Consider the following 26,467-nt stretch of genomic DNA (forward strand, 5'->3'; position numbering starts at 1 on the left):
ATTTTTGGAGTACATAATTTTGGAAGGATTGTTATTAAGTACGTGCAGGCTGGATTTTAAATAAAAAGTATCGCTGGCCATTAACAAAGAAGTTTCGGTCTAACACGAGGTATTCAATCGACGTTTTATTCTATTGTCGTAAATTTTCAAATCATTAATCTTTGTGCGAACCATGGCTGTATCCTCACATAGTTTCCTTCGATTTATCACATTTCAATAACGTTTTGTTAATTGTCAAAGAATCTGTTCACAGCAATGATAATTAAAAAAAAACCTTTTTCATGTCATTCTTTTTTTTGTTGTTCATTGGGCATTAGATTTTTATATGCAGATTTTAATGTCCTAACGTAAATAGATAGATTCTTTAGAAACTGCAGGAGATGGATGCTAAATCAACCTGATGATGGATTTGGTGTATATCCGTGTATAGTTCCGTGACTTGCATGAGCGATAGTGACGACTTACCATTAGGTGGGCATACCGTCTATCAACAATGACAATAGATAAGTGCTGGAAATTAACTTCATAATTTACAGGTGGTAAGACCCTTTTGTGAGTCCGCACGGGTAGGTACCACCGCCCTGCCTAATTCTCCCGTGAAGCAGTAATGCGTTTTGGTTTGAAGGGCGGGGCACCCGGTGTGACTATACTGAGACTTTAGAACTTATAATTTCAAGGTGGCGGCATTTACGTTATAGATGTATATGAGTTTCAATAACCACTTAACACCAGGTGGGCTGTGAGCTCGTTCGCCCATCTGAGCAATAAACAATATATATCTATCTCCACCATAAATTTAACAAAACGTTTTTATAATAGGCCTCAGAAGAGCTACCAATAAACTTTTGTAACGTGACATCAGGATAATTAAATGCTCAAGATTCTTCTTCGAAAGCTTAAAATAAACAATACTATAACTAACGGCTTTAGGAGCGTTGGGTCGATCATATATATTAAATTAATTAAGGCGCCAACCCTGAATAGTAATGGAACCGTACCGTGAACATGACAATCGATTATATAGTTATTAGTGCTAGCTAAAATAGGCTGAAAATACCATAGATAACTTTGTATTTAATACGTCTTGTAACCGAGGGCCGTAAATAATTTAAAAAAAACTATGATAAAACAGTATCACGCCTAACAGAAAATGAACATCTTTTTAAAGATTCTATGACCCCATGGACATCCTAAATTGATGAGACTTAAAATATTATCTAAAGATTTGTAATTTGGAATAAATATTGTTTGTGCATTTTAAAAAGCCACTAAAGATATTTTATGTTGTTTTTAATGGGGTGAATTGTGTTAGTTTTTGTATGAAGAAATAATTTTGGAGTTTGTACTATGATGGCACGTGGCCACGGCCCGATGCATTAGTTTAATGTAATTCACAGCACGTTCAACCTCACCGCTTACAAAGCTCTTGGAGTGACCGGAGATTGGACAAGATGGCGTGATATTAAGAGGATAAAAGATACAGTTGAAGATAGTCATGACCCTCAAAAATGAGGAGCACGACTAAGGGAGAAATCTTAGACTATTTCTAAATGTCCTCATAAATAATACAATCACGTATTTATAAATTTTTTGAAACGCAAATTTAAGAATCCTTGGCCATTCCCGATCAGTGTGCTTGCAACACAGTGCTCGCGTTGAAATATAGTGAACTGAAATAAATGCGAAATCATGAAAAAAGCTCGCCAAACACTGTTGTTGATCGAAGTGTCAAACAAATGTATTTTTATAATAATGTATCAAACAATTCACACCGGAAAACGAATAGCGGTGCTGGAAAACAATGACTATAAGAAATACGTTTGCCAGTATTCTTTCCAATAAACGAGGTTTTCAGAGAAAAAGGACGCCGTCCACCAAATATTTTTTTCCGTATTCGTGGATCCGAAGTATAACACACTTATTAAATCGATATGGGTATATGCATAGATTAGTTAAGTAGGATTGTTTTGGGTAACTGCTTAGGTTTCGAGAACGTATAATCTATATTTCTTCGTCTTTACTGAAGGTAGGACCTCTTTTGAGTCCGCGCGGGTAGGTACCACCACCCTGCCTATTTCTGCCGTGAAATAGTAATGCGTTTCGGTTTGAAGGGTGGGGCAGCCGCTGTAACCATACTTGAGACCTTAGAACTTATATCTCAAGGTGGGTGGCGCATTTTCGTTGTATAAGTCCATGGGCTCCAGTAACCACTTAACACCAAGTGGGCTGTGAACTCATCCACCCATCTAAGCAATAAAAAATAAAATAAAAATTTAAGGTTATTACGAATCAGACATCAAATACATAATTCGAATTGTAAGAACATAGTCGAAGAAAAAGTCGTATCTGTTTTGAAAAAATTACACAAAACAGATATAGTAATTTTAATCGTTCATTTTCTAATTTTACATATTCATATTAATAATGTTCTCTTACTGGAAAGATATTGTTTTCCAAATACATAAAATTTTATGGGTATTTGTGCAGGTACATTCTGCTTAATGTTTTTAATTATTTAATCTATAACCTACTACCGCAGATGGCCCAGCCGTCGTTAATATAAACCTGTTTGTGAGAAGCATAACGACAATTAGTGATATTAAAATGGTTAGTAATTACACTAGTGGTATAAACTTAGAAAGCGTACGTGCTAATAATTTCATTTTAATAACTTTTAAAATTAACACCAATATGGCTGACCATTAAATACAGAGTAACTCAAATCAGAGCTTTCGAATCTGTCGTAGCTATTTAAAAAAATAATACTTAAAGCAGCTCCAATATGTTTTCGAAAAAAATTGGCGGGAATTTTTATTTTTTTAAATATTTTTATGTGTTATCTGTAATCTCTGATTTGGAGTATACTGTAGTTGTTTTTTTTTGTCGAATTGATAATATGATCGATTAATAACGAGGTAATTAGTTGTAGCTTTTTCCAATTTAAATAAGAAAATATAAAACTTGTGTGTGTGATGTATAAAATGTTTACCTTAAATACCTACCATCCATAATGGCCAGTCAATGCCGATAATTTTTGAATAAAGATTAGCTTCATGTTTTGTTACTGTCCATTGTTAAATTCTTGATGCCAACGAAGGGACCTCCCTTGTCTGAAGTGTAGTTGTTAGCGTGCTTTGTTCTGACTTTCAAGAGTTTTACAATTCAGGTACTTGTGTGGGTCGTTCGCTCGTCGGAAATCCGAGTGAATTTGAAAACTAAACCAAATTTTCACTGTAAATAAAGTCTAGAATCTTGAAAGCAGACACTGCCAATTCTAACTAATTGTCTTTTTTTTAATTCGTTTTGACAGTTTTTTTTTGTAGTACGAATGCGGGCGTGATTAAAATTTGAAAAAAAAAGAACCGAGTTTTATTGTCTTTGGTTTTTATCAATAGATAAATCGTAAAGCATATTTTGTTGATTAAATTTTAATTGAATAGTTTATATTTACGTTTTCTTTTGTTGTACCTATAGCTCGGTAAAATTTTACGGTTGGTCTTTATCATTTTATAATGATTAGTCAGCGCAATAATGCAGTTCCATTAAAAGAGTCGATGTTGTTTCGGCCTGTCACGCGATCATTTCGTTTGTGAAATATCCACAAGTCATTAAATTGATGTTCGTATATTGCTGTTGTTTTAGTTATACAGGGTGTCCCAGAAAGAATAGATAATGCTGAAACACCTCATAATAGAGCTATTGGGGACTCTAAATAAAAAATAAAAAAATATATTTCTTAGGTTGTAGCCACATTAAAAATAAAATAAAATTTACCAAATTTCATTATTAAAATTTAAGTTCAGATGAACTTTTATAAAAAATTACACTAGCTACTCATACGATTTCCTTTATATTCCTTAGTATAGTCCAAGTAGAATATTATAACAACAAAAAGCCTATGGATTTCAGTTATTTGTAGCTGTTGTATATTCCAGAATTTTTATTTATTTTGTGTCCCCAATAGCTCTACTATGAGGTGTTTCGGGATTATCCATTCTTTCTGGGACACCCTGTATAGTCGATAGATCAAATAGGTCTAGTAATTCTCAACCCAGCCTAGGTTCGAGACTTGACAACCACCAAGGTTTCCAGTTATTCGGAAATAAATATATTATGGACGCAAAGTGTGTCCACAATACTTCGAATGTAATTTTTTTAATTGCCCGTCTGCCATCTTGAAAATACGTATTAAATGAAATGTCACAGAATGTCAAAGTTTTTTTTTTACTTTCTGACTGATACAAAGATATATGTAATTCAGATTTAGGATGTGTTCATTTGTAGATTTAATAGTAGCTAAACTTAATTAAATTTATTTTTATGCTTAAATCTCGTGTTTATTATTATCGAAGATTACTCATTTTTAGAACTTTACAGTCCTCGAGGACGACTAAGGCTTCCTTATTCGTCCGAAGTAATATGATGAGAAGACTGAAACGAAAAAGTTGTTTTAGTCGTGTCTACGACTTACGAAAGACGGAGACAATATCCCGTAGCATTTTAATGTAACACAAAACAAAGTTTGTTATTTGCTTGTTTGTTAGAAAACGAAATGGCGGCAAAACAGACATAGACTGAATAAATAAAAACAATCTAAATCAGTCATTTGGTATGTTTTGAAATAACAAGTGAATTGAAGCATACTGCTAAGGCTGTAGGTACATGTTTAGAGTAATATTCAATTATACTTTAAATATATTACCACGCCTCTTCTTGACAGACTTACATGCAATACTGAGACCTTAGAACTTATACCTCAAGGTGGGTAGCGCATTTACGTCATAGATGTCTATGGGCTCCAGTAATCACTTAACACCAGGTGGGCTGTGAGCTCATCCACCCACCTAAGCACTAAAAAAAATAAAATACAAAAATAACTTAAAAATCAAAATTAACAAACTATTTCAAAATGACGAAATCAGTATCGACCAAGAACATGCTACATTTTAGTACACTAAAGTGGATCCTGAGTACGTCTATGAAACAAACACTTAATTTCCGGTTCACATCGCTCCGCTAGCGAACAGTGAACTCCTTGGTTTTGTATAAATAGTGAATTTGACTCTTTTTTTTCATGATATTACCAAACTTTCAAATCGTTTGTCGGTAGTAAATTCAAATAACGAAAAATAAAAGTAATGTTACCGCCATTAAACTGCTGATGCGAGAGGAACAACAGTAAGATGTTACTCGTACAAACACATAAAAACTGAAAACTGATTCTATACGTTTTCGTGCTAGACAGAGAGCGTCGCATGTTTTGCGTGACGTCACACCTGCGGTGTGAAAGGGACAACAAATCCATCTAATAATTAATTTAAACCCTTGGAACTCTCTCGAATATCTTGGCCGATTTGAATTATTTCTTAAACAGCACGTAGAATATGTAATTTGAATTTTCAATTCGTACATATACGTAATCAGACGTAATTAAGATCTCTTTTTTTAACTGAAATCTAAAAAAACGTAACAAAACCTATTTAAGATAGATTTGTGATTATATAGATAAATGTATATGTTTGATTTTATTCGAAGTCCTGCGACAAAACACGCGCTACTTGTAAATTCTTATTCAACCTAAATACGTTAGTTATTATATTTTTTTTATTATTTATTTAAAACTCACATTGGCAATTTATTTTATTTTTTTAATATTATGATCTCATTAGTTTTTATCCAAAAAATTTACTGTTCAGTTTAAATTCATTATTATTTTTTTCAATTCTTTATACAGGGCTATTTATTCTTCTTACGAACTCTATGCTCCACAAATAAATAAATAAAATATATTAAAAAATATAGAATATGCTTTTTTTACAAATCTGTCTCTTACGACCCGCTCTGTGACACACTAACACAAATTCCCATAAATAAGTCAATCTTCATTAAAATACATTAAAAGCTTTTTGTTTTAATACGCCCCTTAATAACAATTATTTGCCTTGTTTGTCAGTTCGTTCATCACGTACCTATTTTATTTTCTGTATTATTTATTTTGTATATTAGTTTAATTGTTATATCATGTTAATAAGTCATAGGTCCGAGAAACGGTACGAGGGGAGTTTGCCGTAAGCATCTTCAAGGGCGGAGAGCATTTTTCGGTTTAACGTAATGTTTAGGGTTTACTGTTGTAACTGTAATATGATTTATTCGTGATTTTGCTTGGTACATAGATGGGCCAGCGGTAGTCAGCGTCAATATATTTGTCAGGAGTATATCAAAGATCGATGACGTCACAATGGTAAGTGCAAAACAAAACAAGGACGTACCGAACCGCGTCTAGTCTAAAAATTTATGAAATTTGTGATTATGATTTATTTAAAAGCGGTCAACGACAAGTCAAATGAATGGGCAATTCCCTCCTGTGTAATTGCAATAGGAGAGACTTACCCGCCATGTGTGTAATTCTTTTGTATATTTTTCCATATATTTTTTTCTTTTTTCTTTCCTTCGATTCCACCTTTGGCGTTGACGACCAAAATTGTTTTTAGCAAAGCGCCCGCCCTGGGCTCGTCGCGGAGCCCTATCGTTGAACGAACGTAATGATTATAATAATTATGATTGTCTGAAAATTTTTAAAAATCACCATGACAAATTCATACCGTCGATCGATTGATTTCTGTTTATTAGTGAAAACATACATTTTTTTTTTAATTATACTTTTTTTTTACCCAAACTTTTTGGTTTGTATTTTAGACTGGCTGGTTGTCCTTGTGACATCATCTCGGAGGCTTCCGTCAATGGAAATGGACAACAACGATTCCTATACACTTCAGTTTCATAAAAAGTTTTTTTTTAGCATCTGACATTTCATCAAAAATAATTCGTTTTGTTTTACTACCGCCACGGCCCCATATATACGTAGTTAGGGTATGATGATTTTAATTCTGAAGCGGTTAATAAAAGATAATTGTTTTGTTTGTCATTAAGGCGATGCGCCAACGTTAGTTCGCGTCAACATGTATCTGCGATCCATCAGCAAAATAGATGATTACAAAATGGTGAGTGGTTGCAAGTAAAAGCTGTAACCTGTGCCAGTTTTATTATAAAACAAAGTTTTTTTTTTTTTCTCTCTGGCTTAATAGCAACGGAATATATGTACATAGTATACGAAAAAAAACTTTTTATAATAAAATTGGCCGTTGAAAAGTGAATATTTGGCGATATAATAATTTGCACTGTGCTATATAATATTCTCAAGCTATTATCGTATTATTTATTTATGTGTTCGTGTTTGGTTTGTTTTTATTTGTGCACCTTTATGTTGTGTTCCCGTTGACTTAGGTTGTCCGTTTTTGATTCACGATTGACGTTTCTTTTTGTATTTATTGTCGGTCGACATAATTATTATTGGTTGTGAATTTATACGTGGTGCGGAGCCGCGCTGACCAAATGTCGCTTTGAAACAAACAAAAAATTAAATAAACAAATTTTTTTTTTTAATGTGTAAAAAAAACCGAAAAGTTTTGCATTTCAAAAATCGTACACGATTACATTATTGATTTTGTTAAATTTTGTAATGTTGAGTTTCTTTTTTTGTTTTTGTGTTTTTTGTTTTTATATAATTTGTTTTTTTTTTGACGTTTTAATTTCCCTCCCACAAGAGAGTAACTTGTACAAAAAAAAAAAAAAACCGCGAAATATCCACCACCACTGATGGAATTGGCACTATATCTACTAAAGCGTAGCGAGCACAGAGTTTGCCGCAGCAATGAGAACCGCTTCTTACTGCAACCGGTATTAACTGCACCGAAAGACAACCAGACTGTGTGATTGCGCATCAATTGGGCATCTCTTGCGACATCTCTTGCACTAGGGGCTGTAGGGCGGCGGAGACGACCTAGCTTCACCACCGACATCCGACCACATCACTGCGGCCCGCACCCGCATCATTACACTCCTTATTTCTAATTTTCAACACTTTAATTTTCGACAATCATGCTTTTTATTTGTTTACCCGCATTCCTTAAGTTGATGGGGTCTATATATATACATATATATATAATAAAAACTATTTTGGTCGTGTTATTTGACTGTAATTAAATGTTTATATTATTGTCTTGTTCATGTGAATTTGTGTTGTGTAACATACGGGAGTAGCGTCGCGCCCGCATTCTGTTCGGTGCTCGCTCGCGGCCCCGGGCCTCCGCCCCACGAGCGGCAGCTAGACGTACTTGTAGCCCTAGTTAAACTGGCCGAATGCGCCTGCATGAAGGTGTCCAAACATTCCACCGACGAATGCTGGTGACGGTGAGTTCGTTTAAGTCGCTTCGCTTGAAGTGCATGCGTTGTTTGGCTGGCGCCGTCGAAAGTTCTAGAAGTTATCTTTTGGAGGGCGAGTGGCGTTGACCCGCTATCCGCCGGGGCACCCTCAATCCGCGACCCATCAATCAAAGTCAGCGCTATCACTACTCCGCATCATCAGATCGAAAATCGTTTCCAAAAGCTATCTTCGGAACGAGCATGTTATCATTATTGTGGGTTTTGCTCGCTTTGACTGTCTTTAATGTATAATAATTCATTTGACTTGCTCCGTGACGTCAAAGGTTCGATCCTATTGATTTGTTTCTCGTTTATTACGGCCTATTGAACCTTTGATGTCATCTATTGTTTAGTGTTAAATGAAGACTCAGTTATTTGTGTCAGTACGCGTCGTAAGAGTTTGTTTCTCATTAAGATACACGAAGCACCGTGACAGGATATTGGCACAAATACGACTCACGTCAATATAATATAATATAAATAATAAAATTAAATCAATACTATACTAACGCATTCATTTAATTTAATATCAATTTAATTAGTTAAAGTTACAACGCCACTATCTAGCTCATTAGAGTTCATTTTGAATAGTTTTTTTGAATATATAATGATACATACAAAACAGCAGTTAGAAATAGTTTGTCGAGATAGACGAGAGGATGTGGCTTTTCACAATATGTACTTAAATAGAACACGTAATCTGTGATGGTAACTACATAATGTGAACTTATTTCAGGAATACTCTGTGCAACTCACGTTCAGAGAACAATGGCTGGACGAGAGACTGAAGTTTAACAATTTAGGAGGTGAACGATTTTGACTTTAACATTATTTACATAATATATTCGAGAGATTTGGTATGTCTTTTATGTAATGTGAGGAGGGGACGTCCTAAAAGGACTGTGTGTAAGAGGAAAAGGGTATGGGTGCGAAGATGACGCATGATAGAAAATTGAATGGAAATTGAGGGCATATTGCGCCGACGCCATATCGCGGGGTGAAAGCGACATTTCGATTAACACGCGACATTTATCTTTGTAATTAAAGGCCCATTTTATTTGGTATTAGCATCAACAGTTGGATGCTTTAAATTGAATTTCAATTAAGTTTACTCCAAATTTGATACTTTAAGTGACTTTACAGAAGGTAAAGATGCAAAAATGTCGGTTAAACCTAATGACCTTTCACCCCTCGATATAGTGGGATAAGGTCAAGAAGTAGAAGTTTGATGTGACTTTAAAGATAAAGGTCTGGTGCTAAACGATCATCCGAGTCCATATGTCGGTAGGACATAGATCACAGAGCCGAGACATTCATACATAGTATCTGGAATCAATGCGTTCGTCAATAGTGCATTTCCAGAGATCTTTGGAATGAACATTTTCTTCGACGTTATTTGACGAGAGCAGGTAGCAATGGGCTGCGGCTTGAGTGTGTGCCTGGCATTGCTTTGGTCCATGAGCGGCGGTGACATTTCACCATCACGCGGGCCGTGTACTTACTTACTCATCTGATATAAAGAGACATTAGTCATATGACGCGGTAGGCAGCGGCTTGGCTCTGCCCCTGGCATTGCTGAAGTCCTATGGGCGACGGTAACAACTCACCATCAGGTGGGTCGCATGCTCGTCTGCATATAAGGGCAATAAAAAAAAACTGAGATAAAAGGCAATAACTGTGATTTTAACCACATAGTGCCACAAAAGAACCAACAGAATTGAAGATGATGAGATGATGATATATTGTAATTATTTAGTCTATCTCTTAATCAACAATATAGCGCATGGTTTTTGCTGAAATGGTAATACGATCTTACTTCAGCCTAGAGTTAGTTGGTTACCAGACTCAATTAAAAACAATAAATGTCTATGTGGTTTACGAACGCTAATGCGTCTTTTTCCGTGGATGTCAAGATCTTGTTCCATGAACGCAGATGTACAGTTCGATAAGCAAGTCTAGTTAGTAATAGGCAGGTAGACAATATACCTCAGCCAGAAATCAATGGGCTTAACAAATTTCATAGGGACCAGTCGTGTGCTTTTCGCTGATATACCCATTCGACTTAGATTTCATTTTTATCTCCAGGTCGTCTCAAATACTTGACCCTGACCGAGGCCAACAGGGTTTGGATGCCCGACCTGTTCTTCTCGAACGAGAAGGAAGGCCACTTTCACAACATCATCATGCCCAACGTGTACATCAGGATCTTTCCGAACGGGACCGTCCTGTACAGCATCCGTATCTCTCTCACTCTGTCGTGTCCCATGAACCTCAAGCTGTACCCGCTGGACAAGCAGACCTGCTCCTTGAGGATGGCCAGCTGTAAGTACTTCGCTCTTAACACATCTATTGGCACAAAGCCAAAGGAATCTGGTGAATTGAACCATTCAAATTGTAATTAGTGCTACATACATATAAATAGGTAATGGTAAAACAGATCAGTACTATTTTCTCGTTTGTTTTTTCAACTGATGTTCTCTTTAATAATTTATTGTGAATACTACGTGCCGATAGATTCTTTCATTTAAATCCAAATAAATATAAATGGCGTGAGTCAGTCGCCATATTTAAAATGCTTTTCCGCGATCACGTTATTCTTTCATTTTCAAACATTTTAACGTCTGTTTGTTTGTGTATTTCTATTCTAACCGATACTAAACGTGAATGGCCTTCACAGATAAAGCACTAACTAATAAATAAATGGACATTAAAACAACTATGTTATTTGACTATTTGTATCTGTTCAGCTACCCAGTTCGACTATACTGAAAACGAAATTCGTTTTTGAACCGACTGATTGGTATTTCTCAAATTAAGATCGCAAAATCCGGTACCCAGTCATATGTAGTGGTGTCATTCTTCAGCCCGTCTACTGCAGTAGAAAACTGGTGTCCATTACTGCTCATGCTTAGAGTAGAGTAGAGAGTAGAGGATGCTTTTTTGAAAACCAATATGAAGTTGAAACATTAAATACCAAAAATTTATTGTGGAGTGTTAACGCTAAGGCCGATTTCTTCCATACAACCTACAAGATTGATGAGAGGTATATAATTCTAGACGGCTGGACCACGGACGACCTCGTGTTCTTGTGGAAGGAAGGCGATCCTGTCCAGGTCGTGAAGAATCTCCATCTCCCAAGATTCACTCTGGAGAAGTTCCGCACCGATTATTGCAACAGCAAGACTAATACCGGTATAGACTTAATACATAAAAGATAAAAATCGTCGTGTTCTAAAGAATAAGACGCTGTGTGCGTTCGTATCGAGCGATGCGACTGAGCCGGTGTTCGAATCCCGCAAGCGGGTACCTATTTTTTTAATGGAACAAATACGTATTTAACAAATGTTCACGATTGACTTCCACGGTGAAGGAATAACATCATGTACTAAAAATCGAACCCACAATTTTAAGTTGCTTATGAAAACTAATAATGGTAGGACGTCTCGTAAGTTCGCACGGGTAGCCACCATCACTCTGTCTATTTCTGCTACAAAGCACTAATGCGTTTCGGTTTGAAGGACAACTGTTGTACGAGTGCTATCGAACTAAAGCTTAGAACTCATATCTCAATGTGGGTGGTGGCATTTACGCTATTAATGTCTATGGACTCCAGTACCCACTTAGAAACAGGCGGGCCATAAGCTCGTGAACACATTTTAGCAATAATAAAAAAAATTGATAATGTATCCTCATAAAATCCTTTTTAAAGAACATTTTTAAGAATGAAAATATTGTTAAAACAGGCGAATACAGCTGCCTGAAGGTAGACCTGCTGTTCAAACGCGAGTTCAGCTACTACCTCATCCAGATCTACATCCCGTGCTGCATGCTCGTCATCGTCTCCTGGGTCTCCTTCTGGCTCGACCAGGGAGCAGTCCCGGCCCGAGTCTCTCTTGGTACCAAATCATCAATTACGTCAATCTAAATATTAAGCTTAATCGTTACAATATGTGGGTCCTTGATCGTTATTATCGTAATCGTTATCGTTATAAATCGTTATTTAGAGATTTTGGTGTAACGTTTTTTCTCAATGATTTTATGTGCCATAGTTTTTACCTTCAAATTGGAATATTAGGCTAACGGTCTTATCAGGAGACTCCCCATCACGAACAAGGAAACGTTCAGATACTCCGATGAGACCATAAAACTTTAACATTGATGAGATATCTTTTCAAGAACGCCATCCTATTCAAAGGTAATACAAAAGGTAAATTAAAATTAAATTAGTGTAGTAAATTTCCTATCAAGCATTTCTCAGGTAAATCTCTACCATTGTAATCAGTAGAGAGCCAAAAGTATATATCTACATTAGAAACTGTATTTCCTTTAGTATTTATTTCTTACTAGCTGACCCGGCAGACTTTGTAGTGCCCCAATCGATAAATAAAAGACCTAGTTAAACTTTTGTATAAAGTAAACTTAAAACCACCAAAAGGAATCCGTCCGACGGGGGACACATCAAAGGAAAAACAAAATTGTTATTTTTAATTTCATTCCGAGCATTTTCATTCATTTATCTACCTTTTAAACCTTCTCTGGACTTCCACAAATAATTCAGGACCAAAATTAGCCGAATCGGTCCAGCCGCTCTCGAGTTTTAGCGAGACTAACGAATAGCAATTCATTTTTATATATACATATAGATAATTACTAAGAGGCTTAGTGAATAACATCGAAGACTTTTTATTTAAAAAAATTCGCCACTGACACTATTAATACAAATTTCCATTCCCAGGCGTGACAACCCTGCTGACAATGGCCACTCAGTCATCAGGCATCAACGCCTCCCTACCGCCGGTATCGTATACAAAAGCCATCGACGTCTGGACGGGAGTCTGTCTGACCTTCGTCTTTGGAGCTCTACTGGAGTTCGCCCTCGTCAATTATGCGTCTCGCTCTGACATGCACAGAGAGAACATGAAAAAAACGAGACGGGAGATGGAGGCCGCCAGTATGGACGCTGCCTCGGATCTCTTGGACACGGATAGCAACGCCACCTTCGCTATGGTGAGATCAACTTTAATTTGTTTTTCGTGTTGATTGCAAATTTGCCCTCCAGTAGACACAGATCCGAGCTTGGTTACTTGTTGCTGAAGAACATCCTTAAAACATTACTACCGATCACATTAATCAGCGCCATTAGTCAATAGACGCTTTGAGAGTACTCGTCTCAATAATACAGTCCAAGACTATTCGTTGCTTCAGTGGCTGTGTCAAGATAATGTCAATATAATCATCAAGATAATCATCGGTTCAAGTAGTTCTAGAATTTACGATGCTAAGTAAAAATAACGAAGATAGTATTCTGGAAATATATTATGTTCGTTCTCCCTGACTGGTCTGCAACTAACAGAAACCTCTGGTCCGCGGTGGCGTGGACACTAAGATGCGGCAGTGCGAGATCCACATCAGCCAGCCCAGGAAGAACTGCTGCCGGCTCTGGATGTCCAAGTTTCCCACGCGCTCCAAGAGGATCGACGTCATCTCCAGGATCACGTTTCCTCTTGTTTTCGCCATTTTCAATTTGGCTTACTGGTGAGGCTTTTTATTATCTTGTATACTTGTTATTCCGCGTACTGATGAATTGAAATTTGACTTTGAATTTTTTTTTACTTGTCACGTACCATCCGGCTATGGAATGAGCCTCCCCTCCACGATGTTTTCCGAGCGCTATGACATGTCCTTCTTCAAACGAGGCTTGTGGAGAGTATTAGGCGGTAGACTGCGGCTTGGCTCTGCCCCTGGTATTGCTGAAATCCATAGGCAACGGTAACCACTCACCATCAGGTGCGCCGTATGCTCGTATGCCGACAAGGGCATTAAAAAAAAAATATCTTAGCCAGTTACTAGCGTGTTAATCTAATTGTCTATAATTCAGCTCTGACTGTCCAGGTCAACATATTTGTTTCGCGACGAGGAGGAAGAGAAGTGATTCTCCGAGAGTCCGGAGTCAGGGTTGGGGCAGGTGGCGCGGCTGGCGGTGGCCGTGCTGGCGCCCTACGCGCTGTTCGCGCTCGCCTACGCGCTGTTCCTGCGGCCCGCGCCCGCCCGCTCCGGCACCTTCCGCAGATAGGGCTGTCCTGTGTCGACCACGCATCGCCAACTCCCCTCTAACCTGTCCCGAATTTTAAGCGGAATCTCAAAATTAAGTTCAGTGATTAAAAATTATAGATCGCCCCTGTCTGATAGTCATAGTCGTAACGGCATGCACTATAGCACACTTCTCTGTAATTCACTGACTACATACAAAACCTACTTACCCTTCCATTATTGGACATAATGAGAGTCTATCTAATTCGCGTCCCCCAATTAGGCCAATAATGAACTTGATCCAGAATAAATCAGTTCAACTCATTCGAAAACGGTGAAAAATCTTAGGCTGTTTAATACGACACCACGTCCCACTCTATCTCGTTATTTCAATGCTATTGAACATAGAAAATGCCTTGATGCCAAACCTAAATATTTCTACCTAAATATTTTTCCCGTCTGCGTAATACCAAGTCCGTGAAAGGTGTAAATAAAGAACAAATTGCATCTAAATTGCGTTAAGATGGTATTTCAGCCGACTCGGACTAAACAAAGAATTAAACTGTGAGTGTTTTATGAGAAAACGGAACATTCAATCCCAATATACGATTCGAATAATGGTTTCCTAAAAGTAACAAACGAGGGTACCTAAGAGACTCATACAAATTCTGACAGCCGGTCCGCGATAAAAACGTTTCGCGACTGAAAAATCTTATGAGAGAAAAAAATTCGGTCTAATCAGAACCGTGCAGATCATTTTACATTCGATAGTGAAGTTAAGGAATATAAAATACGAGGATTTTCGATAATTTTTACCAGAACGGATCCCAAATACTCTAATGATTGTATCATTAATGATTGTACGTATGTCAGTAGCGCCGTAAGACCAGTTATTATATAGGTAACTCATTTAGTTTAAAAACATGATCATTAGCTGTTTATAATTTCACCAGAATCGGAATCATAATTTTGAGTTCGAGTACTACTTGAACAATTTGATTGTTCATTTTCATCTTTATTGTGTTCTGCTAAGAGATCTTTCTCAAACAACAAATTTATCGAACATTCAATTTTATGATTCCGGTAATTTATAAAATTCTTGTCACGTTAATAGAAATTAGAGCTCAATATTGTAACTTTAATAGACGTTAGGTAATAGCTAATTTCAATACTTCATTAAATCTAGAACTTAAAATTTAACGGTAGGATTTTTTATTAATAATGTAAAACTCGTCTATGAGACAAAAGGAATTTATAAAAAATCAAGTATTAAAATAATCATTCTTAGTTAGGCTTAGTTAGATAGTACATTTAAATTACGACTAAGTGAAGTGCTCATTGAAAATGATAAAACTTTACCTTTGATTCATGCTGCGACTATTATCAAATTCTGAAATTAATTTGAAAACCTCATTTCAGATCTCCGAAACACTGAATTAGAATCTGATAGTTAATTTTCTATCTAAACTCATAATTAATGATAGAAATATAAACAAATAAACACTTTATATCTAAAAGGAAGAATATAGGAAATTATTTATTTAGATAACCTTTAGTATTACGCTCGGAGATGAGAGCCCACAGCACGTCATCTAAAAACTTGTTACCGTCGATTGAAGATGACATTCGTAATACCCGGAGCACAAGCAGTCTAATGCTCAGGATTCTATTCACATTGTTTAGGGTTAGAACGGAGAATCCGAAGAACAAAATCCAGAGTCGCGCTATGGTTAAAAGATGCTTAAAGATATGATATTATTAAACATAGCATTCAAATAAACAAGATCAGTAGCAGCCGCATGCTTCGCAAAGTTTTTAGTCTTTTGGCGATTCCCATATTAAATTTTGTCATTTTTAATGAGTATAGTGGCTGATGTAAGTGTAAATAGTTGAGCTTAAAAAACTCTACACCTGTGTCGCTCACTGTATAGATATAACGTTAGAATTTTATCTGAATTACACTTTTTAATGATTCATCCTGTAAATATTTTGTATGGGTTAACAGGACATGTCTCATTGTTCCAATCTTTAATGTTAAGACGAAAAACGCGTCAAATATTTCAAACTCAACCTTTTATAATTATTTAACATCACATTATTTACACATCAATAAGCTGAGTGTGATCCTGAGAGCTCTTGGACATTGCTATATAAAACTACTAAAAGCAGCAGCAGACGTGAAAATATATACTTTTTATACCTAACTTATAGAACTCCGATAATTCATTCTAAATATCTTTGCAAATAAAATGTTCGTATCCCGAAGAACAGAAAGCAAATTAGAGTTAGCCAGTCTATTCTAGTAATAAACTAGTATACTGATAGCTCGTAGCCAAGAGATTTGAAGTTTGAAGGAAATGTACAGCTTAAAAAACTTTAGATGTACATCAGTCTGTAACAATATTTTTAAAATTCAATACAAAAAATGAGAAGAATATTATTAAAATTACGTGAATACCACTTTGTAAATTCAATATAATTTCCTAAAAAAATATTTTGAATTAATATTATAGCTTAAGGGTAAAGTAAGGTGAGGTAAGGGTAGCTTTACACAACACTAACCATACTCGATCTGGTTTGCTAGTCGATCTTTGATTTGACTTTGGTTCGATCTCTACCAAACTATACAAGATCAGCGGGTAGATCAATCTGAAGACGTCTTGGAAGTTTCGTCCAAAACGATCGAGCCATTTCGGAGCCTAACACAAATATATAAATCTACGCATCGATCATCAGACACAGAGTGCAATAGCTTTTTGACCCGCACAGTAATTCCGTGGAGTTGTCCAACATCCCTATGTTTGCTGCTAGTAGCACTGTTCCAACTTCATACAAATTGGAGTTAACTTTTACGCGATCGAGAAGTTAAAAAACTCGCACTAAGCACACAGAGATTACCCTTGATAAACAAATTTCATGTCTCCAATGTGACTTTGGCTGTGAAGACGTGTCCTGCTAAGCACACCTCGATCTATATTTTACATGTTTTTAATTCCGAATGTATCATTAATATAACGCCGCTGTGTTCGATATCGAAGAATTGTATATTTTTAAGAATAAACAACATATTATTCATTTAATTACAATAATTTCCTCCCGGTAATAAAGAATTTGTGCTCATTTTCTCTCTCTTTCCGTCCTTGGTTTTTTGTAATTTTTTCGGTTGTTAATATTTTAGTATAGTAACTTTAATTATAAAATATCATAATATTAATTACCTATTATCACACAATTTAGATGTGTCCTTATTAAATTATTGGGCTGTGAATGTTGTGTGTTGGAAGCCTGAGCGAATCGTTTTTTTCGCGGTAGGCCTTTGAATCTTATCTCGAGATGTTAAATCGAGTCGTGAAAGGTTATTTTATTTTAATTACATTTCGATTAATACGCAATTTATCTTTGTAATTAAAGGCGTGTTTTTTTTTATCCGAGCAGACAAACGAGCATACCGCCAACCTGATGGTAAGTGGTTACCGTCGCTCATGGACGTCAGCAATGCCAGGGGAAGAGCCAAGCCGCTGCCTACCGCTTAATACTCACCACAAGCCTCGTTTGAAGAAGGACATGTCATAGCGCTCGGGAAACACCGTGGAGGGGAGGCTCATTCCAAAGCCGGATGGTACGTGGCAAAAATGATCTCTGGAAACGCACTATGGATGAACGCAGCGGCTCCAGGTAGTATGGATGAGCTCTACTCCGGTGGCGGGCGGTGCGATGGTAAAAACGAGATGACGGTATCATCTCAAACAGTTCCTTAGAGCACTCCCCATGGAACATACGGTACAAAATGGTATTAGTATAAATAGTTCGATGTTTTTAAATGAACTTCAATTAAGTTTACTCCATTCAAATAGCTGAAGAAGTACCTTGAGCTGAGGCTTGTGGAGAGTACTCAACGGTAGGCAGCGGCTTGGCTCTGCCCCTCACCATCAGGTGGGCCGTATGCTGCTCGTCTACCTACAAGGGCAATAAAAAAAACCCTAAATATTGTTACGCTATTTCTTTTTTTTATAATTTTAAACTAAGTGACTGACCCCTGTAAGGTTGCAAAAATGCCGCTTAAGCTAAATAAATAGTCTTTCACCCCTCAAAATGACCCTTAAAATACAGCTAATTTTGATAATTAATTCTCATTTCGATTACAAAACTGGAGTAGAGGTGCGTACGTTATTCTCGCATATTTGCATATGAAGATTTGTTTTACTGGTGGTAGGACGTATTGTGAGTCCGCACGTGTAGGTACCACCGCCCTGCCTATTTCTGCCGTGAAGTAGTAATGCGTTTCGGTGTGAAGGGTGGGGCAGCCGTTGTAACTATACTGAGACCTTAGAACTCATATCTCAAGGTGGGTAGCGGCATTTACGTTGTAGATGTCTATGGGCTCCGGTAACCACTAAACACCAGGTGGGCTGTGAGCTCGTCCATCCATCTATGCAATAAAAAAAACTCCTCTCACGTAAATCGGTCGGTAACCGTACAAAATTGATTTTTCAACAATAAATAACCTAAAAGTTTACCTCTCAAATTATAATATAACTCAACTGTCAAATTGGTATTTGTTTCATTAAAATTGTTTTTTCGGCGATAACAAATTTGAAAATTTCAATTTTGTTTTTGTGTAGCTAAATATATAATTTTAGGCCTAATGTGAATCTTCCAAAGCACACATTTTACATTACATCCACTTCACTGTTAATTTCCCCGAATAGATTATTTCAAAGTGCAATACATACATTGTTAATATAAATGTCGGAAATATTGACTTCTGCAGTAATTGGTAATGTAAATAATGGATGTATGCGTGCATGCTATTGTCTGTCTTCATTCCCAATGGTTTTAAAATGGAATATGTAAAGGATGCCACGTAAAAGAGGTTTTAATAAAACATTTACCCGTCCTTAATGATTTTTATTTGATGATCCACATTATAATATGTTAGTAATGGTCGATAATTTTGTATAGTTTTTACATAATATGTGGTATAATATAATAAATGAAAATTGATTAAAATATTAGTAACAAAGAAATATAAATGTTGAATAATAAACTGTTTTTAAATGCTAAGAAAAAGCGTAGTGTGAAATTTTCTAAAATAATTCTCTGAAACAGTAATTATTCCAATGATGCATTTGGAAGTTTTCATTTTGAATGTAATTTTAGGAATTAAAAATTTAAATCAAATATAATCTGTGTAACATCTATACAATGATGAATTATTGATAGGTACATAGGTAAGTAATTATGTAATATATGTTTATAAAGATAAGATAAAGTTACGTAACTTATTTAACAATGTTACTCAAAGGAATTAAAACAAATTGTTGATTAAATGAGCACCGTCGATGGGGTTCGATATGATTTAGGACTGGCACGCTAGAAACTTCTCTGCTTCATTCTGTAACAAGGAAAATATTTGTTAGTTTTGACTAAGCAAAAGGGATTTGATACTTTTTGGCGGGAACGTAAAACGCGAATAAGTATTTTGAATTGTTTTACTTTCAGTAAAATTTTCAGTTTCAGTACTTTCAGTGTTTTTTTAGGTCCAAACGCGCATTAATTGTGGCTTATTAATCATTTAGTATCTGTGAAAAAGCAGAAGTATGAGAAAACAAAACAAAGTCAGCGAACGTGATTTCTCAGGTTCCACCAAAAAGTCCACTGAAATCGTAGTAAATTCCCACCATTTTACTGGAAAATCATGTCATTTGATCTCTTCTCATCATGAAGTCCCAATTTTAAGATATGTACTTGTAATAAAAATGATTACGCGGTCATTAGTAATATTTACACACCTTGATCAGTTTGTAAATAGTATAAACGGAATCTTCAGAGGAGCATCCATCGTTTCTATAGTCGGTGGCCTCCGATCTCTTGCCCTGGCCCCAACCTGGAGTAAACGTCAGCTGAGCTTCGCAGACCAACAAGGCAGCGGACAGAATCAACACAAGTACCAAAGCGCGACCCATTGTCTTCAATGTCTTCCTTCTCTGGTCTTTAAGAACTGAATGATGATCAGACCTGAGTAACGCCTTTTATATGAACAAAATTAATTAGGAACTTAGGTTTTTTGTATGTATTCTCAAATCAAATGAAACCATAGCACAAATTAGGAACGGACATGTCTTGGAAAATTTTATTTGTGCTGTGGTGAGTCTTTGATTGGTTGTGGGAGGGGATCTGTTTATTATTTTTTTGTTGTAATAATGAATTTTAGTGGAATTTCCTTCCGCTTCCTTGGGCGTATGATAATTTATGATAATTTGTTTTAAAATATGAAATTAAAGCAGTTGTATTTATTTTAAAACAAATACCAATTAAATTACGGGGTAAATATTGTTTTTATACTAACTCAACGCAATCGGGACATGAACTCCCTTCGTTGTCCCTACCTTTTCGCTGGTAGTCTAAGGGGCTATTGCGGCTACATCTGGACGGGCAGGTGAGCTCACTGGCTCAACCTAAGAGAGTTTGCTAACACTAGCCCTAGAAAGAACAGTGATTTGCAGAATCTACCACCGGATCGGAATCGCAACCCAATGACAAGATCCGAAGGGAAAATCAGTGGGCTGTGTCTATGGCTTAGTACGAGGACGCTGCCCGGTGATTGAGGGTCCTAAAAGCACCGAGAGTGAATCCGGGGATCCGATATATTTCGGGCAATGGCAGCTTTGCGTCGCGGTCAGATAACAGGCATGAGGCTCTTTGAGACCTCGCCTACAGCTCTTCCGCGAAATGCTAAGTTCATGCACGGAATATTAACGGCCGTCTGGTGTAGTGGTAAGTGACATGGTCACTACACAAGGGGGTCGCGGGTTCGAATCCCGCCAAGGGAAGATATTTGTATGATAAATATAAATGTCTTTTCCAGGGTTATGGATGTATATTAAATATATGTATGTGTATAATAAAAATCTTACATTTATTTCCGTTATCTGGTACCTGTAACACAAGTTCTTTACGAACTTATCACGGGACCAGTTAACGTGGCGTGATTTATATAAAAAAAAAAAAAACAAAAAAAAACAAAAAAAATTACCTATTGCCTTGTAAGAGACGAATAAACATTTTTTTAAATACAATGCTATAAAAATATATGTTAAAAAAAATAACTCTTTGAATAAATATCAATTCTGTGTGATAACACATACATAAGTATATATTTTTTTATTGCTTTAGATGGGTGAACGAGCTCACAACCCACCTGGTGTTAAGTGGTTACTGGAGCCCATAGACATCTACAACGTAAATGCGCCACCCACCTTGAGAAATAAGTTCTAAGGCCTCAAGTATAGTTACAACGGCTGCCCCACCCTTCAAACCGAAACGCATTACTGCTTCATGGCAGAAATAGGCAGGGCGGTGGTACCTACCCGTGCGGACTCACAGGTGGTCCTACCACCGTTTCATATCCTGTTAAGCTCCTGAAGCAATATGTCTAATAATCGATCACTTTGATAGCTATCATATCGATATAGAACCATAGTGTACCTATAAGTCTGAAGTATCGAGTATATATCTTGGTTGACAAGGTTTCCGACCGCTGCCTTAGAATATTTCCTAAGACAACGTACTCCTTCTCTTTAGCTAAGGGCTAGCAAGCTAATCGAAAGCTAAGTAAGCTTTATCATCTCATAGGGCAGGATTAAACCTTAATAGTTTTTAGTTGATTTTCCACTATGTGATTTGATTTTTTACTAGTGGTAGGACCTCTTGTGAGTGCGCACGGGTAGGTAGCACCACCCTACCTATTTCTGCCGTGAAGCAGTAATGCGTTTCAGTTTGAAGGGTGGGGTAGCCGTTGTAACTATACTGAAACTTTAGAACTTATGTCTAAAGGTGGGTGGCGCATTTACGTTGTAGATGTCTATAGGCTCCCAGTAACCACTTAACACCAAGTGGGCTTGTCCAGCGAGCTTGTCCACCGATCTTTTCTTCTTCGTCGCTTTCTTCATTGCTGAAGGTCGTGTCCCTGAAACTTGACCGTTGCCTGTCTCGTGAGCTGTTTCCATCTCGTCCGGTCCTCAGCTGCTCGAATGGCGATTGCGACTGGCAACCCAGTTAGAGCGGTTACTTGATCACACCAACGGCTAGGCAATCGGCCGCGGGGTCTCTTTCCTTCTACTTTGCCCGTCACAATCACTTTGTCCAAGTTATCTGACTGTCGGCGGGCAATATGACCGAAGTAGCTGAGGATCCTCTGGTAACAGATTGTTGAGAGCCTGACTCGGATGCGAAGCTGATCCAGGATAGATTTATTTGTCCTCTTGGCCGTCCACGGAATTCGGAGCATTCGTCTCCAGCACCACATTTCAAATGCGTTTATTTTCTTGCGCTCGGATGCCTTAATTGTCCAGGACTCTGCCCCGTAGATAAAGATTGAGAAAACTAAGGTTCGGACGAGTCTCATTTTCGTGACGTTAGAGATTTTGCGATTTTGCCATATTCGTTTGAGCTTGGTCATCGCTGTTTTGGCCATCTGCGTCCTCCTCCTTATCTCTCCCTCACTGCCTCCGTGGTTGGTCAGTAAGGACCCGAGGTATATGAACTCGCTGACGAATTGTAGATCTGATAGCTCTCCAGTTCTAGAGAGTTGACTGGTCCTGTCCACTATCATGACCTTTGTTTTGGACTTATAAACGGAGAGCCCCACTAAACTACTCTCATACTCCACTCTACGGAATATGTCAGCAAGTTCCTTATCAGATGACGCGAAAAGCAATAAAAAAAAATTATTATTTTTTTGGGGAAAAGATTTTTTTTTTGTATTGGCGGGGAACGGAACGAATATCTTAAGACAAAATTTTTTTTTGTATGGAATCTATCGACATCTTGTAACGGGGCATCCTAAACTTATATATTGTGAAAGTTAAGGCATTTTTTAATTATTGTGTAACTAAACACAGAAAATAAGAAAATAATGAATCATACATGTCTTTATTTGCTATACACAAATTGATTAAATTTTATCAATGGGTGGTTTCTGGAAATTTACAAAATCCTTCATTAAAAATAAAACATAGGATAGGTAATTTGTTACTGCCATCAACAGGAGCAATGACTAACTAATCGAAGCAAAGCCATCTAGTGGCCGACGCCCGTAAATATTTTTGTTGAATACTTAATTTGCTTATCTATAACTAATTTATGTGTATTATCTATGGACATATGAACGCGAATACTGCCGACCACCTTAGCACATGAGGTCTAAGTCTTATTTGTATAGTATAGTGGATATCTCACCCTTAAACCGGAACACGCGTTATTCGCGGCGGATGTAGGCAGAGCGGTGATATCATTTTAGCGGATTTGATCTTCATCACACGATAATATTCATTCACCGTGTAAGACATTCGTGAAGATGGGCTAAGTACATATTTTGTTAGAAAAATTGGTACCTGCCTGCGGCATTCGAACATCGGTACTGTCGCATCGCTCGATACGAGTAGGTACAAGAGTCTTATCCTTTAAGCCACGACGATTTCTTTTTCGATTCCTTAAGACAATATAGTAAGTTTTTTTTTTATTTATTTTTTATTGCTTAGATGAGTGGACGAGCTCACAGCCCACCTGGTGTTAAGTGGTTACTGGAGCCCATAGACATCTACAACGTAAATGCGCCACCCACCTTGAGGTATAAGTTCTAAGGTCTCAATTATAGTTACAACGGCTGCCCCACCCTTCAAACCGAAACGCATTACTGCTTCACGGCAGAAATAGGCAGGGTGGTGGTACCTACCCGCGCGGACTCACAAGAGGTCCTACCACCAGTAATTACGCAAATTATAATTTTGCGGGTTTCATTTTTATTACACGATGTTATTCCTTCACCGTGGAAGTCAATCGTGAACATTTTGTCGAGTACGTATTTCATTAGAAAAATTGGTACCCGCCTGCGGGATTCGAACACCGGTGCATCGCTTCAACACGAATGCACCGGACGTCTTATCCTTTAGGCCACGACGACTTCAAAATTTTCCTTCAATTTTCCTTAGAAAAGCAAGCAACAAAAATTTTCCACAGTCGAATTCAGACGCATATTTAAGTAGCGTAACGTCACCAACTAATGAAAGAACCTAGAAGGCTTCATTAATTTCCACCACAACTGTTCAGGCGGGTATAAAAGGCCCTGTCAAGACCGAATCATCATCAGTAGCTGTTTCGAAGTCACTCAAAGAACTACCTCAGCCAAAAATGTACAAATTCACGATTCTATTCCTTGTTTTGGCTTGCTTCATAATGGCCGAAGCCCAACTCACTTTCACATCCAGCTGGGGTGGAAAGAGGGCTGCCATCGCCGGCACTGTGTCCTGCAGGAACGATGAATCCTTGGCGTCTATTTATAAACTTATTCAGGTAATTTTATATTTTATTTATTTTGGTTTTAATGGCCCAATACGGCGAGCTGACAGCCCTGGTTATCAAAATCCAAAGATGCAGCAATCGTGAAGTGAATATTGTCTCCTACTTCACTTGTGATCGCGGTATTGTGCAGGAATTCAATTGTACAAGGGTTAACCCTGGCGTCAATATAATGGTTATTTATTTATCCATAATGAACTTGATGGGATGAGTGGAATACTTATTATTCATAGCCCATCGTCATTACATTCATAATTCAGAGCAAAACCACTCTCTCAAGATACAATTCAATATCAGTTTCAAATTGTAATATTTTAAATCAGTTTGGAAATAATGAAATTCTCGAAATGCTCGATACAAAAAAATTAGAAACATCACTTAATTTGATATTTTAAGCAATGTTGCTTATTGTTAATGATAATGCGGAGTATTCTAGTTTTTCCTTACCTCTTCGTTGGTAGTCTGAAGGGCTATTCTAGCTACACATACGGGTAAATGAGTTCACGGGCTCAAACAGAGAATTTGCTAACACTAACCCTAACAAGAGAATGAGAGAGAGAGAATAATATAAGATCTATTCATCAGTATGTAATGCATCTATTCTTTATTGCAGAATGAAGCTGAAAAACTCCTGCTATGCCAGAAGCCTTAAGCCGACACCACCGAAACAGAAACACCGACAAAATGCCTTTTAATCATTATATTATATTCTCATAATCACTGAAATGTATCCATAAAGTGTTCTACGCTACATTTACCTAATAATAAAACAGTTTAAAAATATTAACTCGTGTCTATTCTGATAAAATTCTTAGTAGTACCGATGATCAGTCTACTGTGGGTATTTGTTTATTTGGGAAATAAACAGTACAATACATCCACATACCTTTATATTATTTATTATCTATAAATAAGTAATTTTTCTGTGCGTGCACACCTGACTGAACTCCTCCTAATCGGCCGGACCGATTCTAAAGAATATTTTATGTGCGTTCAAATGGATTCGAGAAAGGTTTAGATTTACAATTCGATTCAATACAATTTCGATATTTTCCAATTTAAGACGTGTATACGGGACAAAGTCTATGCGGTTCTGTTACAAATGCTTCTCAATTCTAACGCAATATACTTAAATAATAATGCAGACTAAGGCATTCTTGAGTGCATCGTCTCTATATAAGACGATTTATTGCTAAAGCGCGGCAGAACAGAATTGGCATGAGTAGCGGAAACACACATCGTTTGTACTATTTCTTTAAAATAAACTCAGTGCCAGTCACAGTCTCCTTTTTTTTAAAAGAGCTCCTGGATCCACCCCGTAACAGTTCGTTAGTTAAAACCCCGGGTAGATGCCACCACTACCTGTGTATTTCTGCCGTGAAGTAGTAATGCCCAAGTCGCATTGATTAGACGTACACCATTTTGGAGGAGTTAAAAAAAAACATTGGACTGTTTCCTTCCTAACACCGTGAGCAAGACAAGAATGTCAATGGCCTCTGCTGCGATAGTCACAGAATCATAGGATTGGAATGAAGTAAGGGCAGCACGGAAAATGACTGTATCTGCATCTGATTCAGCCTTTGAAAGGCAGTTTTGAGAAGATCTAATAAATTTGCTTTGTTCTTTTAATTACCAAGTAATTTATCTTGGGATAATACTGGTACGGTGCTCTTATCCGCTGAATTGTCCTGTCATCTACCACTTGATATCTTTAGGTAGCGTCAGAACGCTTCTTCGACAAAGCGGCGTGACAGGTAACCCTCTTATCGTGGCCGCCACTAATTATAATACTCCATAATAATTATAATAATACGGC

General features: G+C 37.1%; 3 protein-coding genes and 2 long non-coding RNA genes across 13 annotated transcripts in view; 2 read left to right on the forward strand and 3 right to left on the reverse strand.

The window, feature by feature from the left end:
• The window catches only part of LOC101744220 (glutamate-gated chloride channel-like), a 42,214-nt gene extending 23,025 nt beyond the window's left edge, over nucleotides 1–19,189 (forward strand). The window contains exons 4-11 of one of the 8 annotated variants that reach the window (XM_038011876.2): nucleotides 2,540–2,607; nucleotides 8,999–9,068; nucleotides 10,348–10,584; nucleotides 11,320–11,454; nucleotides 12,006–12,158; nucleotides 12,998–13,269; nucleotides 13,649–13,797; nucleotides 14,155–19,189. In XM_038011876.2, the coding sequence (XP_037867804.1) occupies nucleotides 2,540–2,607; nucleotides 8,999–9,068; nucleotides 10,348–10,584; nucleotides 11,320–11,454; nucleotides 12,006–12,158; nucleotides 12,998–13,269; nucleotides 13,649–13,797; nucleotides 14,155–14,194 (1,124 nt within the window). In that variant the 3' untranslated portion in view covers nucleotides 14,195–19,189. Of the gene's footprint in view, nucleotides 1–2,539; nucleotides 2,608–6,173; nucleotides 6,242–6,930; nucleotides 7,002–7,058; nucleotides 8,251–8,998; nucleotides 9,069–10,347; nucleotides 10,585–11,319; nucleotides 11,455–12,005; nucleotides 12,159–12,997; nucleotides 13,270–13,615; nucleotides 13,798–14,154 lie in introns of those variants that run through there. The other 7 variants (XM_038011875.2, XM_038011874.2, XM_038011873.2 and 4 more) reach the window with 7 other exon arrangements.
• Nucleotides 2,348–6,743, reverse strand: LOC134199181 (uncharacterized). Of its 2 annotated transcripts, XR_009973559.1 has the most exons (4): nucleotides 6,603–6,743; nucleotides 6,391–6,523; nucleotides 3,003–3,231; nucleotides 2,348–2,565 (listed from the first exon to the last, which is right to left on the reverse strand). It is a non-coding gene; the product is annotated as an uncharacterized LOC134199181 (long non-coding RNA). The 2 variants fall into 2 exon arrangements; XR_009973558.1 differs by having other exon boundaries at nucleotides 6,391–6,614.
• Nucleotides 13,561–18,251, reverse strand: LOC134199183 (uncharacterized). The gene is made up of 2 exons (XR_009973561.1): nucleotides 18,159–18,251; nucleotides 13,561–13,838 (listed from the first exon to the last, which is right to left on the reverse strand). It is a non-coding gene; the product is annotated as an uncharacterized LOC134199183 (long non-coding RNA).
• Nucleotides 19,190–19,358: 169 nt separating the features above from the next.
• On the reverse strand, nucleotides 19,359–20,300 carry AKH2 (adipokinetic hormone 2). Its single transcript, NM_001130893.1, is given in 2 exon segments — nucleotides 19,359–19,687; nucleotides 20,085–20,300. Coding segments are annotated over 2 exon segments (210 nt in total). The 5' UTR covers nucleotides 20,259–20,300; the 3' UTR covers nucleotides 19,359–19,651.
• Nucleotides 20,301–24,434: 4,134 nt separating this feature from the next.
• AKH1 (adipokinetic hormone 1) lies at nucleotides 24,435–25,432 on the forward strand (the record flags this gene model as incomplete). Its single annotated transcript, NM_001111355.2, is given in 2 exon segments — nucleotides 24,435–24,645; nucleotides 25,265–25,432. Coding segments are annotated over 2 exon segments (201 nt in total). The 3' UTR covers nucleotides 25,304–25,432.
• Nucleotides 25,433–26,467: the final 1,035 nt, after the last annotated feature.

This window comes from Bombyx mori, chromosome 7 (genome assembly GCF_030269925.1).
Source record: "Bombyx mori chromosome 7, ASM3026992v2".
Taxonomy (NCBI): Eukaryota; Metazoa; Arthropoda; class Insecta; order Lepidoptera; family Bombycidae; genus Bombyx; species Bombyx mori.